Genomic DNA, 16,537 nt, shown 5'->3' with positions numbered 1-16,537 from the left:
ATAATCATCAGGACTAGAAGTTATTCATTGCCTTATTCTCTAGGAGGGATGAGGGAGAAATTCAGTGCATTTTGCCTGGTTTGCGTTCCCCAAACATAGTGAACTGAAGGGCAAGTGTCCTTCAAAATTCACACCTCTTCACCATAGCTGTCAAGTTTTCCCTTTTCTCACGAGGAAGCCTATTCAGCATAAGGGAGTTTCCCTTTAAAAAAGGGAGAATTTGACAGCTATGCTCTTCACAAATTTCAATGCAGTTCTCCAGCCAACATGAACAAAAAGGCTTATGTTTGGGGGAAAGTATGCACAAGAATAATATGCATTTGTGCAAATAGCATTCAAAAAAAATTGCATTATATTAGGACTAGGGCTTGCTGATCAGAAGGTTGGCGGTTTGAATCCCCGCAACGGGGTGAGCTCCCATTGCTCAGTCCCTGCTCCTGCCAACCTAGCAGTTCGAAAGCACGTCAAAGTGCAAGTAGATAAATAGGTACCGCTCCGGCGGGAAGGCAAACAGTGTTTTCGTGCGCTGCTCTGGTTTGCCAGAAGCGGCTTAGTCATGCTGGCCACATGACCTGGAAGCTGTACGCTGGCTCCCTCGGCCAGTAAAGCGAGATGAGCGCCACAACCCCAGAGTCGTCCGTGACTTGACTTAATGGTCAGGGGTCCCTTTACCTTTTATTCTCCACTGTTTAGTTTCGGTCACAGGTTTGATCCCTGTATGGGCTAGCTGCGTAGTCCTGCCTTGCAGCGGGTTTGACTAGATCAGGCGTTGGCAATGTTTTCTGCCCATGGGCCGGATCATTGCTACTGACGCTGGTCCATGGGCTGGACACGCTCCAGACTTGCGCAGAAGCGATTTCCAGCTTCTGGGTATGGGCAGCGCGGTGCCGGAAATCACTTCTGTGCATGCCTGGGGACATGTGCAGAAGCGATTTCCGGCATCTGGGCATGCCCAGACGCTGTGTTCAGCACCACTCTGTGAGTCCCCCGCACCGCGCTCCGCTGGTTTAGCGCAGTGCGGTGCGGGGACTTGCCGAGCGGGTGGCTTGGTGACCGGGCGGCTCATGGGCTGAATAAACAGCTTCCGTGGGCCGCATCCTGGACTAGATGATCCTCAGGATCCCCTCCAGCTCTACAATTCTATGATTCTAAGGAGATCTGTACTGCTGCCTTCCTCTCCTCTCCTGTCTCTCTCCACCCCTGACTCGCATCTTCTTTTTCTCTCCTTTCTACCCTCCTGGCTTCCAGGATGCTTCTGTGGTTTGGGGCTGGTTTACACCAACAAATCTTGCGCGATGCCTCCCATCACATTCCAGGACTTGCCGCTGAATATCTACATGGTGATTTTTGGCACTGGGATCTTCGTCTTTGTGCTCAGCCTCATCTTCTGCTGCTACTTCATTAGGTGAGTCACAGCCCCGAGGGAGATGCTGGATGCAGATGGCGGAGGAGGGAGGAAACGCAAGCCATGCACCTGGGCCTGTGACTGCAGTTGCTTCTCCTTCGCTGCTTTCTAGATAATTTGGGGTCAAAGAGGAAGAGGAGGGGGAGGATTGAAACTTCAAATATTTTTAAACCAAATAGCTCAATCTTTTAAAGGGAAGGACTGCGGCTCGGTGGCAGAACATCTACTTGGCATGCAGAAAGCTCCCAGATGCAATGCCTGTCGTCTCCAGGCAGGGCTGTGTAGAGACCCCTGACCCATGAGAGCAGCTGCCTGTCAGTGTAGGCAACATTGAGCGAGATGGACCAGTGGCCTGGTTCTGTAGGAAGCAGCTTGCTAGTCCTTCCACAAGAACAGAGGTTTCTCAAAGAAAGTTCCCAGGAGCCTTGGAGGTCAGGTGGAAGCCTGTCAAGAATTAGACAAAGCTTGTTGAAACAGATAAGTCCTTAATTGTCCTTTGAATTGCTGTCCCTAACCCAGGGATAGGGAACCTCAATCAGACCCAGGGTCAAATGTGTCCCTATCTGTTTGTTCCTTGAGAGTCTTTCCAGGCCGCGCCACCTACTGGCCCTGCTTTGCACCCTCCTTGCATGTTTTTTCCTGGCAGGAATACTGTATGTCCTTGAACTCTGATAATGTCTGTTGTTTGTCTGGATGGAGAATAGAAGGGGGGTGTAGAAAGAAGCCGATAATAATAACAATAACTATTATTATTATTATTATTATTATTATTATTATTATTATTATTATTTATACCCCATCCATCTGGCTGGGTTTCCCCAGCCACTCTGGGTGTCTCCCAACAGAATATTAAAAATATGATAGGATAGCAAACATTAAAAGCTTCCCTAAACAGGGCTGCCTTCAGATGTCTTCTAAAAGTCAGATAGCTGTTTATTTCTTTGACATCTGACGGGAGGGTGTTCCACAGGGCGGGAGCCACTAGCGAGAAGGCCCTCTGTCTTCTGTGCAAAGGTAAGATTTGCATTCATTACCCTGCCCACTTTTGCCACTGACCCCTGGCAGGCTCCCACATGGCCCTTAGGCTGAACCCAGATGCCCCACCCTCAATCTATAGTCTGATTAACATCAGGTCTCTTTTAAGACCTCAGGCAGAGCTCTCTCTCCTGTCACTTGCCACCTGATCCTTTTAAGTGGAGGGGACACAGACGTGGAAGTTTTGCATGTAAACCACCTGCTCTGCCACCACTCGGGCCCCATCTGTACCACCATACCACTGTCACAGGCATGGCTTTCCCCAAAGAATCCTGGGGTGTATAGTTTGTTACGGGTGCCGAGAGCTGCTAAGAGTCCCCTTCACGGAGCTACAATTTGCAGAGTTCCCTGTGAAGAGAGATTGTTCAAGGCATGAGCAATTGTGCAAATTTCCTAAGGTTGGCCTGGGTTTATTTTTGCCATACTGGTTCTGAGTGTTGCTTCCATGCCCGTTATGAAAGTGCAAGGACGGGTGGGAGTCGGAATGCAATGTTGGATGCAGCTTTTGCCAGAGGAGACTTTGCCCTGTGCCACGTAGGATGTGCAGATTAGTTAGCGAAGGGATGAATTTTGCTCTGTGCCGCGAAGGCCCTGGGCCTCCTCCTGGCTTTAGCCTTGTGGACAATGAGGCTTTTATCTAGTCCCCTGAGCAAATACCAAAAAAAGAAAGAAAGAGAAGGGTTGAGTATGATTTAGAGCTACTTCTTTGCTAAGCCATGCATAGGTCATAACCTCTTAGGGCAGTTCAATCCCCAGGCTGACATGTCATTTCTGGGCAAACAAAGGATGCTCCTCATATTGAGCTTGCAGCCCCCGTTGTATATCCAGATTGGTTGTGGGTGCAAACAATACACAGATGGGTGCAAACAATATGCCAGTTGTGGGGCTTGCAAGATACTTTAAATTCAAGCTCTTTGGAAATCGCACATGGGGGCAAGGTTCCTAAGACATTGGGATAAAATAGAGGTTTGCCTCCCTTTCTCTCTCTTTAAGCACACGAGTCCAGCTGGATCAGGCCAGCAGCCTTCGTAGTTCGGCATCCTGATTCCCAGCCTCTGCTGTTGTGAGACCATAGGCACATAGGAAGCTGCCTTATACCGAGTCAGACCATCTTGGCTCAGTATTGTCTACAGGGACTAGCAGAGGCTCTCCAGAGCCTCTTCAGATGAGGGATTGAACCTGGAACCTTCCGCATTCAAAGCAGATGCTCTGCCACTGAGCTACAGCCTTTCCTCTAAGAATTACTGCCTCTTCCCTGCCATGAATCTACTGTCCATCCCTTTCATTGGGTGATCCCAATGAGAGAGAGGGGGGGGGGGGAGAGAGAGAGAGCTCTTCCCCACTGCAAATAATTTTGTGAAGCTCTCTTACAACACATGCACAGGCCATTAGACATTTCCCCACCTTAAAATGAAAAAGCTACCCATCCCCCCATTCCTTACTGGAATAACTGGTTTGCCTTGGCACCAGATGTTTATAGTTGTGTGACCACTCCCTTGAGAAACAACCAGCTGAGGAAATTCTGCCAAGCTAAGATGACCAGCTCTTGTCCTCACGAAGCAGGAAATGGCAGGAAGTTGCAGAGGGGAGGGCCTCATTCAGGTGGTAGACAGAGCCATTGTTTCTGGGGGAAAGAAGAGACATGTCTTGCTTCCATCAGCTATTTATAGAAAACTTATTTTTAAACTGTGCATTTGCCTGTAGCCGGGATGTCTAGGAATAGCCAAATGGATGACAAAGAGCCGATTTCTTTCAACTTTTCTTTGGAGCTTCTGTCTCCATCAGAATCCCTAAAGAAAAGACCTAGTCAGTGTTGACTTTTCCCAGGGCAAGCAGCGATGTCTACTTTGAGAGAAAGTTTTAAAGGAGATCTCTCAACCCCCTTCACTGGAAATTTGAATGCTCTTGTTCAGATCGAGTTAGCCACCACTGAAGTTTCGTCAATAATATTTACTGTAGACTTTTTGAGAGCTGAGCATGTTTGTTACATGAGTTTCCTGTATTTACTTTTGCAAGATTTATATAGCACTGAATTTTTAAAAAAAACAAAACAAGGAAGTAAAATTTGCTTTAGAAAATACCCATAAAATCGACAGACTAAAAACAAGTAAGCATAATACAGTGATCAAAATATAGATGGACTAATATGTGTAATAATATCACATGCCTGGGTAGGCCTGCCTAAACTACAATGTTTTCAGTAGGCTTTGGGGGAAAAAATGAAAGCAACTGTCTAATATTAATCGGCCCAATGGACTCTGCAAACTTTGCAAATCACCAGTGTTACATTCCTAAACTAAAAGGCTCAACTGATGCAATCCCAGTCAGAAGATGCGAGCTGCTTTAAAGCGAGCTGTGGAGGAGGGGAGGTTTCTCCTCCGGGCTGAGAGGCTGTGCCGCGTCTCTCTCCTTCTCCGAGGACTCCGCGCCGCGCCTCCTTCTCCTATCCCCAGCCCTGGGTTCCTCTCAGTCAAGCTTCGCCACCAGCGCACGCACCGTGGGACCAGCAAGAGCTGTGCGTGTGCTTGTGGGTGAAGCTCGACTGAGCGGAACCCAGCGCAGGGGAAAGGAGAAGGAGGTGCGGTGCAGAGTCCTCGGAGAAGGAGAGAGACACGGTGCCACTAGCCTATGGCTAAGAAGGGCCTGCGTGGAGGAGCAGCGGGAGGAGGAGTGGCCACAGGCAGCGTCCAGGAGGAGCCCGTGCCATGCTTCCCTTCCTTGGCGCTGCTGCTGCGCTCAGGACAGGCGCAGGCTCCTGGTGGCGAAGAAGAGGCGACGCAGGGGGGGGGGTAAAATGGCTCTCGCTGGGGAATTATTTTTTAAGTGCATAATGGCCATGCCGATCCCCAGACCTTTCGCGGGCCGGATTGGGAGGCCAATTGGGCCGCATCCGGCCCGCGGGCCGTAGTTTGGGGACGGCTGCCTTAGAAGTTGGTGGTCTCTCCTTTATTAGAAGTTTTAAAGCATGTTGGGTTTTTCTTGTTAACTTTAAAAACGTTCCCTTTCCTTCTGCAGTAAACTTCGACATCAGGCACAGAGTGAAAGATTTGGATACAAAGAGGTAACAGGGCTATGACCTGGTTTTAAGTAATTTTTTTTCCTTTTGCTTTCCAAACTATGATCAAGGGAATGGTTTTGTTCCTGAACAGGTATGGGAAGGAGCCGAGATGCCTCTTTCTGGACTTGCCTTAGTGCGCAACAGAAACTGAGAGCAGGAAATCTTTTGCCAATCTTGTATCCCTTGCATAACCATGTAAAGCTGAAATTCTATATACCTGAAGTGAGGAAGCTCTGGCCCACCAAGTGTTGCCATTTCCCTGCAAGGCCATTTTGTGCAAGCTGCAGCCTCCTGCCCTACAAGTGACGCCAGGTGTGGGGCACGTAAAAGCATAGCTTGGTGAAAAGTGGCTTTTCTGGCACCTGCTTCTATGCCCCCATTGCACAGCGCTTCCCAAGCACCTGACAACCAACCAACCAAGCAATCTGAAGGAACAGAGCAATGCAATCTCCCCTTTGGGCAGGGATAGAGGGCAGAGGTATCTCTCTGTCCTGCCAGCCTCTGCCTGCAGAATTACACCGGCCTCATTCAGGTAGTGTGGTAGTACCACTTTCCACCTACCAAACATGGGGAAGTGCCACTGGTAAAGACCCACCAGCAGCAGAAAGACCCAAAATGTCGTGTTCCAGAGGCAGGGAAGGAATATTGAGCCTGCTGTATTGCCAACACATGACAGCATGAGGCCTGGTTATTGTGCCAGTTCCAGGCTGGTGTAGCAACTTGCCTGCCCACCACTACCAACTTCCACTCTGGCTAGCATGCAGAGGCAGTGGTTGGTGTTAGGTGTGCAATATTAATCCTTCCACAACCCTACCTATCAGCATTATGGATGTAAGAAGACAGTTGTTTCCTGTAGTTTTTTTAATTGGAAAAAGGTGGCATTACTAACCATGAAATTGTTAAGTGCCACACTTTTAACATTTGGGTGGAAAGGATGCCAGTACTGCGTGTTCTTGAGGAGCCCCAGGGAAAAAGCACTGGCTGTTTCCATTGTGTCCTGTTTTCATGACAATCTGTGCTGCTTCCGTTCTGCTGCGGGTCAGTTTTCACCAAATGCAGAGTTACTCATCTCTCTGCCATTTGGCGGATTTTGCGTATTTATTCGCATAGATTGGCGAATTCAGTGTAATGAATGAGTAACTACAGTACAGTACTTCCACAACATTCCTTTCAGTGCAAAAGAAACACAATTCAAATCAATTGATGACAATTACGTATCACCAATTGCATATCATTTGTGGGCTGGGGTGGGGGCAAACCGTGAATACCAACAGACTGATATATGTTCCAGATGTGAGATGAATAAGCGAACATCGGCAGTTTCCATCACTTTTCGTCTGAATTCTCCGACATCCCTAATCAGTAGTTTGCAGTTGACCTTCTGCCCACAAACTGCTTCAATGTACACCTTCACTCACCAATGCCTACACATGTCAGACCTCGGTGTGGCTTTTGCAGGGCGCTGCTGTATTGCAGATATGCGCTTGCACAGCAGAAGTTTCCAACGAAGAGTCAAAGCTATGTGCTGATCAGAAAGGACGGAAAAGTTTGAGCAAAGAGAGAAACAATGGGGAAGTTTGCCAAAGCCCGAATTATCTGGGCCAGATCTCCCCACCCAGCAAGTCTGCCTATGTGATTTATGTGGTTTCTGTATAAACCAAGGTTTTCAGTGTTCAGCAGCAGTCACTGTCTGTCTGCACAGTAGTCAGCAGGATTAAAATACATGCCCTGCTCATTCATTTCTGGTGCCCCGATGCTAATCTGCCTCCTTCTCTTTCCTTTCTTCCTCTCAGGTGGTTTTAAAAGGTGATGCCAGAAAGCTAAACTTACATGGGGTGAGTATAGAATCCACTTTGATTGATGAAAGGGGCTGGCTTTTAACCAAAATTTAGAAAGCAAGGCTCCCTTGCAGTTTTTTTCTGGGGCACATTGGGGGAGGGGACATAATAAGAGCCCTGCTGGATCAGGCCAGAGATTTTATGGGAAGCTCAAAATCAGGATCAGAATGCAACAACACTCTCCCCACTTGTGATTCCCAGCAATCGGTGTTCAGAGTCAGTGGAGATAGAATCTCAGAATTGTAGAGTTGGAAGGTACCCCCAAGGGTCATCTAGTCCAACCCCCTGCGATGCAGCAATCTCAACTAAAGCATCCAAGACAGATTGCCATCCAACCTCTGCTTTAAAACATCCATCACCGCCTGAGGGAGCCCATTCACTGTTGAACAGCTCTGACTGTCAGAAAGTTGGAATCTCCTTTCTTGTAACTTGAAGGCATTGGTTCGAGTCCCAGCCTCCGGAGCAGGAGAAAACAAGCTTGCTCCCTCTTCCATGTGACAGCCCTTGAGATATTTGAAGATGGCTATCATATCTCCTCTTAGTCTCCTCTTTTCCAGGTGAAACATACCCAGCTCCTTCAACCGTTTCCTCAAAGCCTTATGAGGAACGGTTGAAGGAGCTGGGTATGTTTCACATGGAAAAGTGATCCTCTTAGTTGCCCTACTCTGCACACATTCCAGCTTGTCAACATCCTTCTTAAATTGTGGTGCCCAGAACTGGGCACAGTATGTAGCTATGATAACCAGTAGCCACTGATAGCTTTAGCCTTCATTAAGCTTTCCCTTAATTGTCTTTTCAAGGCACACTACCTCCAACATTAGAAGCTGTGCCCAGCCATCATGGCTTGTAGCCATTGCTAGGCTCCATGAATTTGTCTAAACCAGGCATCCCCAAACTGCGGCCCCCCAGATGTTTTGGCCTACAACTCCCATGATCCCTAGCTAACAGGACCAGTGGTCGGGGAAGATGGGAACTGTAGTCCAAAACATCTGAGGGCCAAAGTTTGGGGATGCCTGGTCTAAATGCCTTTTAACTCTATTTTGGAGGAGCAAGTGCCATTGCTTTCATTATGTGCTGTGTGAAGAAGCAGCTCCTTTTTCTGTCTTGCATCTTCCAATAGAAGACAAATAAAAACTTGCTGAACACTTACACAGATAAACTGTTATTCAGTGAATATCAGTGAGACTGAAGCAAAATCCCTGGCAGGAAGGAAAGAAGGAACCCTAAAAGAGTAGAGATCGTGTGTTTTTTTTCTTTGCATGCAGGAGGTCCCAGGTTGAATCTTGGGCACCTCATGAGTAGTAAGTGACATGAAAGACCTCTGCCAGAGACTATAAAGAGTTGTTGCCCTTCAGAGGGGGGAAACCAGTCGGGACAGCCACACAACTTTTCTTGGACCAGGGTAGACTCCTCCAGCTGCTGCAGCCCAAATGGAATTTGTCACAGATCCACACAACTCACAGCCCCAGGACAACATTTAGGTCTTGTGAAAGCACCTTGGACTGTGGTAGACACATTTTGTGAGCCAAAATCTGGAGTAGATAAAAGCCCAAACGGATGCCACCTTGGGCCAAGTAAACAAGGGAGCCTTCAAGATCAAGAAAACCTTTAGCAAAACAAGGGTCCCAGTAGGGCTGAATCCCGTTCATAAGATCACAAGAAGCTTGCGGTTTGCTGGGCCACCTGTTGTCTACACTGACTGGCAGCAGCTCTCCAGCATTTGGGAAAGGGGTTCGCCCCAGCCCTGCCCTGAAGATGCCAAGGATTGAACCTGGGACCTTTTGCATGCAAGGCAGATGCACAACCCCTGAGCTATGTCTCTTCCACGGCAACTGGGTCAAATGATTTGGCAGTGCCCCGTTCTAGCTCCTGTTTCTCACCCAGGCCCGTCTTTTGCACTGAGATCTGCTGTGGGTGGGCACACAGGAGACAGCTTTGTAATGTACGCCTCTTCTTCTCCTCCCCCCCCCCCTTTCTCCACAGCAGACTTGTGCCGTCTGCCTAGAAGACTTTAAAGTGAAAGATGAGCTGGGAGTGTTGCCATGCCAACATGCCTTCCACAGAAAGTGAGTAGCTGCCAAGGATGGGCCAAATAGCTGCTTTTGTGCCTCTCGGCTTGGCAAGCCGCCCGGTGTTCATTTAACGCCCTTTGGTGCATGCGGCTGGGGAGAGGAGATGGGCACCTTTGCCAAGAGAAAGAGGCGAGGGGAGGGAGCCTGGCTTTTGTTTCTGGAAACCTCTTGGGCTGCGGGGAGGGAGGGCAGCTTTGCGAGACAAGAGGTTGGCAGGAGTAGGCCGAGGCCTGGATCAAACCCGACCGTGACATGCCACAGTTCAGAGCCATTGTCGGCGGTCAGAAGGGAGCCAGGGTTGCACCTATTGTTTGCTTGATGGATTGTTTATTATCCGCTCTGCACTCTAAGGTGGGTTAAAACATCTTCCAAGCCAAGAGTGGGAACAAAAAACCCATCAAAATAAGGGCTACATTTGTTTCAATTGAGGGGGAAATAGTTGAATGTGGGGGGGGGGTGATTTTGGCTGAACCCCTGAACCAAAATAATGGTGTTAAAATGATCGGGGAAGAGGTAAAATGATTTGAAGGAAGGTAGCTTATACTTTTGGCACAAGGGGAATGCCTTCTTTTAAGCTTTCCATTTGTTTTCTTTCTTGTTAACTTTTTTTTTAAGCTGCCAGCTTTACTGTCTGGTTTGCAGCATATTGTCTGTTGCTCCCTCCCCCCCCATCCTTCCTTCTTGGAGGGCTTGTGGGACATTTACGTATTATTTATTTGTTTGTGGCATTTATACCACACCGTCTATTCCCCCCCCAAAAAAAATCTTCTAAGACGGTCCCTTGCCCTTGACCTCCCGATCTAAAACAAAAGACGTAGCATGAAAGGAAAAAGGGAATGGACGGGAGGAGGGGAAAGCAAGCTCAAGCACAAATTGGCAGTTCCGGCTATCTTGCCCTTAATAAAGATCATTCTTTGTCTGGAAACACCCCCCCCCAACTAGATTAGAGCTGGAAACAGAGTTGGTGATGATGTTCCAGACAGGGGGGTCAGGACAACTCCTGCCCTACAGGCCCCATACATACATTTCTTTTAAAGCACATTGCCCTAAAGAATCCCAGGAATTGTAGTTTATTAAGAGTGCTGGGAATTGTAGCTCTGTTGGGGGGGGGGGGGTAAACTACAGTTGCCATGAGTCTTTTGTGGGGGGGGCATGTGCTTCAAATGTGCTTTAAATATTTGTCTCTCCAACAGCTGCCTTGATGGCAGATTGAATCTTCACAGGAGGGGGGGGCTTCATGGAGTTACCCCCTCCCTTCCTCACTAATGTCAGTGTCAAGAGTCCTAGGAGCAAAAGCAGCAGGGCTTTAAAAGCTACATTAAAAACAGAACTGGAGCGAAATTAAAAGGGGAGAAAGTTTTTGGGGTTTTTAAAGGGCTTACCTGCCATGAACATGTTGAGATGGCAAGCTCCCTCCCCTGTCCCTGAAAGTGTTTGGCGGGTAATTTCAGGAGTTGAATTGTAACCTGCAATTGTGACCGCCTCCACTTGACCAGCCTGAAAGTGAGCTTGCAAATGGTGGGTGGGGCAGGCCCCCAACACTGCCGAGCCTCAGGCGAAGTCCCAGCTCAAACAAGAGACCCTCTATAGCAGGGGTAGCCAACAAGGCACGCTTCTTACGTTGATGGACTCCAGCTCTTATCGGCCCTTAGACAGCAAGGTCAATGGTGAGGGGTGAGGGAAGTTGGAGTCTAGCAACATCTGGGTGGCACCAAATTAGTCGCTGCTGCTTTAGAAATATCTTCCTGTCTTTTGGGGGGGGGAGGCATTGGCCAACTCAGGAGGAGACACTGCATCACAGCCCAGATGATGAACACAGGGCAGCTGCTCACAGAGCCCAGAGTCCCCAATTCTAATCCAGGTTGTTATTGATGAATGGTGGCTCCATTATTATCTGTCTGGGCCCATAAACTTGTGTTCAAACCATGCATTAACCCCCTGGCATCCTCTCCACGCAGCAGGTGCCAGAACCCTGGGAGTCAGGCCAAGTGCAGCACCTGCTGTCGCCTGGGGTTAAAATCCCAGCTGGCTTCTGCAGGCAAAGCCTGGCGTTTTCCGGAGAGAAATCGGGAGCCATGGCAAGGCAGTGGGGGTAACAGGGAGTGAGAGACTTGGAGAAGCCAGTGCTAGGATCACTTTGCAGCTCAGCCTGCATTTCCCTGCCTCCCTGCTGGCTGTGATGATGATGATGATGATGATAATAATAATTTTATAATTATTTTTATTTTACATACAGTGGTGCCTCGCTAGACGAATTTAATTCGTTCCACGGGTCTTTTCTTATAACGAAAAATTCGTCTAGCGAATCCCATAGGAATGCATTGAATTTTTTTGAATTTTTTTTTGACCATAGGAACGCATTAATTGAATTTCAATGCATTCCTATGGGAAACCGCGATTCACTAGACGAATTTTTCGTAAAACGAATTCGTCTAGCGAGGCAACCTCCACTAGAAAAAACCTTTCGTTAAGCGGAAATTTTGTTAAGCAGGGCATTCGTTAAGCGAGGCACCACTGTATTATATATTATAATATATTATAATATTATTTATACCCCGCCCATCTGGCTGGGTTTCCCCAGCCACTCTGGGCGGCTTCCAACCAAATATTAAAACAGTACAGCATCAAACATTAAAAACTTCCCCAAACAGGTTGTCTTCAGTTGTCTTCTAAAAGTAAAATAATTGCTTATTGTCTTGACATCTGCTGGGAGGACGTTCCACAGGGCGGGTGCCACTACCGAGAAGGCCCTCTGCCTGGTTCCCTGTAACTTTACTTCTCGCAATGAGGGAACCGCCAGAAGGCCCTCAGTGCTGGATCTCAGTGTCCGGGCTGAATGGTGGGGGTGGAGATGCTCCTTCAGGTATACAGGACCGAGGCCGTTTAGGGATTTAAAGGTCAGTACCAACACCGTGAGGCAGAAGAGGCAGGAAGAGGAGAATTGCAGCAGCTGGGCCACTGGAGGCTCTGACTGCACACTTCCGGGCTCCTGTGGAACCAGAAATGTTGGAAGTGCCATGTACATATGCCAGTTCCCGTGTTGCATGTGTGCTGAGAGCATGCACACGCATGCACAGATCCATAGCATTCTCTGTGCGCCAGGCTATACCTTACCTCATGGCTGGGGAACCCTTCTGATCCCAAGTGCTGCAATTCCTTTGGAGCAACCTCATAGGGGCTGTGTGCCAGTGGTGGGGCAGGGCCATAGGCAAAAATGGGCAGAGGGGTGAATGTGAATGTTGCCTTCAGATGCAACCCCATCAAAGCAAGGTTAGAGGCACTACTAGAGCTCAAGGTCACATTCTAGCCCGGCAAAAAGCAAAGCCAGCAAGGGGACAGAGAATGGGTGTGACTGGGAGGTTCCCAAGGGCCTGATATTTGTGAAGTCCCCCCCACACACACACACCTTTGAGCTAAAACATCATCCTAGAATCGTAGGGTTGGAAAGGACCACAAGGGTCATTCAGTCCAAGCCCCTGCAATGCCACAATCTTTGGCCCAACCCATGGCCTTGAGATTAAGAGTCTCATGCTCTTCTGACTAAGCTATAGCAGCCCAGCTTTTAATGCTGTCAAATTACACCTCTCCCCCCCCCCCGTCCTGTCCTCCCCCACTTCCATTTTGGCTGCAGGTGCCTCGTGAAATGGCTGGAAGTTCGCTGCGTCTGCCCCATGTGCAACAAGCCCATCGCAGGCCCTGCAGAGCCTCACCAGAGCATTAGCATCCTCTTGGACGAGCTGGTGTGACGTCCAGCCTCCCGCTTCCCTCTAAGCAGACCTTCTACTGACACAGAGGATTGCCTGGGTGCGGGGTCCGCACTAAAACTCGTGCCCCCAGCTGCAGAGACTTCCCACTAGGGACTGTCTCCTCCTTGAAGGAGGAGGCAAAAGGGGAATTGTATCTAGTGCCAACAAGCTGGCCTTGTTGTGCGTCCCCGGCCTGGGGGCAAATTTTGGGGGAAGGTCGGTCAAACCTGTGCCAGGACCTGCATTTGTCTTTGTCCTCCGGCACACAAAAGGGCTTGGGAGCAGAGGACATCTTAACAAGGACAACACAAGTCTCTCGCACTTGGTTTCTACAACAGGACGTTACGATGCCAAGTCTTGAGATCAGAGTCTTCCCTGAAATCAGAACCAATTCCTGGGTTCCCCACCCACCCACCCCTCGGCTCTTTTAGCAGGCCTGATGAACTCTTTCTAGGAAGCCAAATCCCCAACCCCACTTGGGCCCCTCCTTGGAGGGTCCGTTATACGATTAAAATCGGAAGCTTTAGCTTGGGCACCGCCTGATCTAGACCAATCGCAGGGTTCTTCTCCGCAAAACCTAGAGTCCATGTTTACAGTAAGACTTAAATGGAAACCTCCTGGCTGCTGCAGAAGACACTCCCCACCAAAATCCATGTCCACACCGTGAATTTTGAAGCACTCCTGCACTGCTACAAAAGCCAGGGCTTTCCTAAAGGAATCCTGGAACTGTGGTTTGAGGGTATGGAGAATTGTATAGGATACAGCTATAGTTCCCAGAAGCCTTAACAAATTTGAGTTTGCAGGATTCTTTGAGGGGAGCCATGACTGTTCAAAGTGGTGCAAGAGTGCTTTAAATGTAGGGTGTCGATGTGACCTGTGGCCTGCAGAGCACAAAGGTGTTTTTGCCTTTTCCATGTAGCTGCATTAGAAGTGGGGTGGGGGGGAGGTTGTGGGGTGGGGGAGGGGGGCCACACTTTGCCTCTCGTCATTCCTTATGCACAGGTCATGAGGGAGGAGCTAACAAAAGACAGACGTGATTCCCCTCTTTGATTTGAAAGAGGGGTGAGATGTATTTTCTTAAGTGGCCTTTGAACTTTTTCTTCCTGTTTTACCCTTGTACAGAAAAATAAATCTACTTTCTCTGAAACCTGTTGGCTGGTGTTTTGTTTTTGTTTTTTAAAAAAGACCACTGCATTTAGCATCCCTTTTGGATAGGGACCCAGGTGGCGCTGTGGGTAGGCTTGCTGATCAGAAGGTCGTCGGTTCGAATCCCTGCAATGGGTTGAGCTCCCGTTGTTCGGTCCCAGCTCCTGCCCACCTAGCAGTTCGAAAGCACACCAAAGTGCAAGTAGATAAATAGGGACCGCTCTGGTGGGAAGGTAAACGGCGTTTCTGTGCGCTGCTCTGGTTCGCCAGAAGCAGCTTTTATCATGCAGGCCACATGACCCAGAAGCTGTCTGCGGACAAATGCTGGCTCCCTCGGCCTATAGAGCGAGATGAGCGCCACAACCCCAGAGTCGGACACGACTGGACCTGATGGTCAGGGCCCCCTTTACCTATATATATATATATATATATATATATATATATATATATATATATATATATATATATATATATATACCTACATCCTTACACTTTCGAATAATTTAACATTGCAGTGCAATATTTTATATCGCCAAGTACTTTTCTTTGCAATAATAAAAATTAGAGATGTTTATCATGATCATTATTATATATACTCTGCCTTTTCTCTTGACAGGCAGATAAAAAACAAGAATCCCTAAAAACATAGAAAAATACAGTCATTAAAAAATTAATATTAATAGAATTTAAACTACGGTATATACAGGTGAAACTCGGAAAATTAGAATATCATCGAAAAGTGCATTTATTTCAGTAATACAACTTATTATTTTTTATTTTTATTTTAATTATTACAAATGCTTTCTTTTGGACATTCCACAGTAATAAAACAAATAGTTACAATAATATGAAAATAAACAAAAAATAAACATCGCTATTACATTTCATTAATTACATTCCATTTATAATTGACCCGCCTAACAACAAATAATTACAAGTACAACAAATAAAGGCTTGACGTATCTTGCTTTGCATGTCATGCATCTATCTCATATATTGGTTTCACCTTTTAAGTTGCGTACACCTGTACACATAACCTGTTTACAGATAATTACAATAAAAACAGCATGGCACCAGCCCTTTCATTAAAAAAAATAACAGTTAGTTCCCAAAGGCTGTTGGAACAAGAAGGTGGAAGAATAACCAGGAGGGAGCCGATCTGAGATTCAAAGTCTGAGAGCAGTCACTGAGAAGGCCATGTCCCCACCAAGGGCACCTGCCCTATAAGCCTGGACAGACCAAGAGAAGATCTCAAAACCTGGGCAAGATCATTGGGGGAGATGCAGTCTTTCCCAGTCATAAGCAGCACTTAGAATTGCTGGAGGAGCTGTTACAACAATGGGCTTGTATGTTGCTATAACCATCTGGCTGCAGCTCTCATTGTTCCAGCTGAAGTTTCTGACAATGTGCGAAAACCACCCACGCTTACCCAACAGATCAAAAGTTTAATTTTTCTCTTTAGACAAAAAAAAAAACAGAACCACTCAGTATTTACAATACACAATGACAGAAGCCAGCTTTTCCAACCATCAAAACAAAATTGAATTATTCCGCTGGCTTTGCAAGAACGAAACTAAAAATTGCTACCTTCTAAATGAACTACAGTGGTACCTTGGTTCTCAAACGCCTTGGTTCCCAAACACCGAAATCCCAGAAGTGTTCCGGTTTTCAAACATTTTTTGGAAGCCGAACGTCCGATGCAGCTGTCAGCTATTGTTTCCAGGGCACCTGCACCAATCAGAAGCCATGCCTTGGTTTCTAAACATTTCAGAAGTCAAACGGACTTCTGAAACGGATTAAGTTTTGAGAACCAAGGTATTTGGCGCTTTTGTTTTTGCTATTTATTTTCCAGTTTTGTTTTTGAGGCTTTTTCAGTTAATTTGTTTTTGTGACTGTGTGGAACCCAGTTCAGCTACTGATTGATTGTGTGACTGCGGAAATTGATAAAAAGCCCCCCATCCAAACAATGACTATCATCAGTGCAAGTAAGAAAAAAATAATTTTAATTTTTATCATAGTACAGTACATTGATTAGTGCTTTCATTTTATGGATCAATGGTCTTGTTAGAGAGTAAAATTCATGTTGTAGTGGTTTGTTATTAAAAGTCTGGAACAGGTTAGTCCATTTTGCATCACTTTCTATAGGAAATCACACCTTGGTTTTGGAATAGAATTCCAGATCGGATTAAATTTGAGAATGTACTGCTTCCCAAGAAAAGAAGGATATTTATTACAAA

The 16,537-nt window shown here is 47.3% G+C and overlaps 1 protein-coding gene across 2 annotated transcripts in view; it reads left to right on the top strand.

Annotated features, from left to right (window-relative positions):
• Positions 1-14,083, top strand: part of RNF122 (ring finger protein 122) — a 30,630-nt gene extending 16,547 nt beyond the window's left edge. Inside the window, exons 2-6 of one of the 2 annotated variants that reach the window (XM_035139859.2) lie at positions 1,249-1,405; positions 5,456-5,501; positions 7,292-7,333; positions 9,323-9,402; positions 13,040-14,083. In XM_035139859.2, the coding sequence (XP_034995750.2) occupies positions 1,249-1,405; positions 5,456-5,501; positions 7,292-7,333; positions 9,323-9,402; positions 13,040-13,154 (440 nt within the window). In that variant the 3' untranslated portion in view covers positions 13,155-14,083. Of the gene's footprint in view, positions 1-1,248; positions 1,406-5,455; positions 5,502-7,291; positions 7,334-9,319; positions 9,403-13,039 lie in introns of both variants that reach the window. The other variant, XM_035139858.2, reaches the window with a different exon arrangement.
• The last annotated feature ends 2,454 nt before the right edge of the window (positions 14,084-16,537 follow it).

Source organism: Zootoca vivipara, chromosome 15 (genome assembly GCF_963506605.1).
Source record: "Zootoca vivipara chromosome 15, rZooViv1.1, whole genome shotgun sequence".
NCBI lineage: Eukaryota > Metazoa > Chordata > Lepidosauria > Squamata > Lacertidae > Zootoca > Zootoca vivipara.
This window is presented reverse-complemented; position numbering and strand designations above follow the sequence as displayed.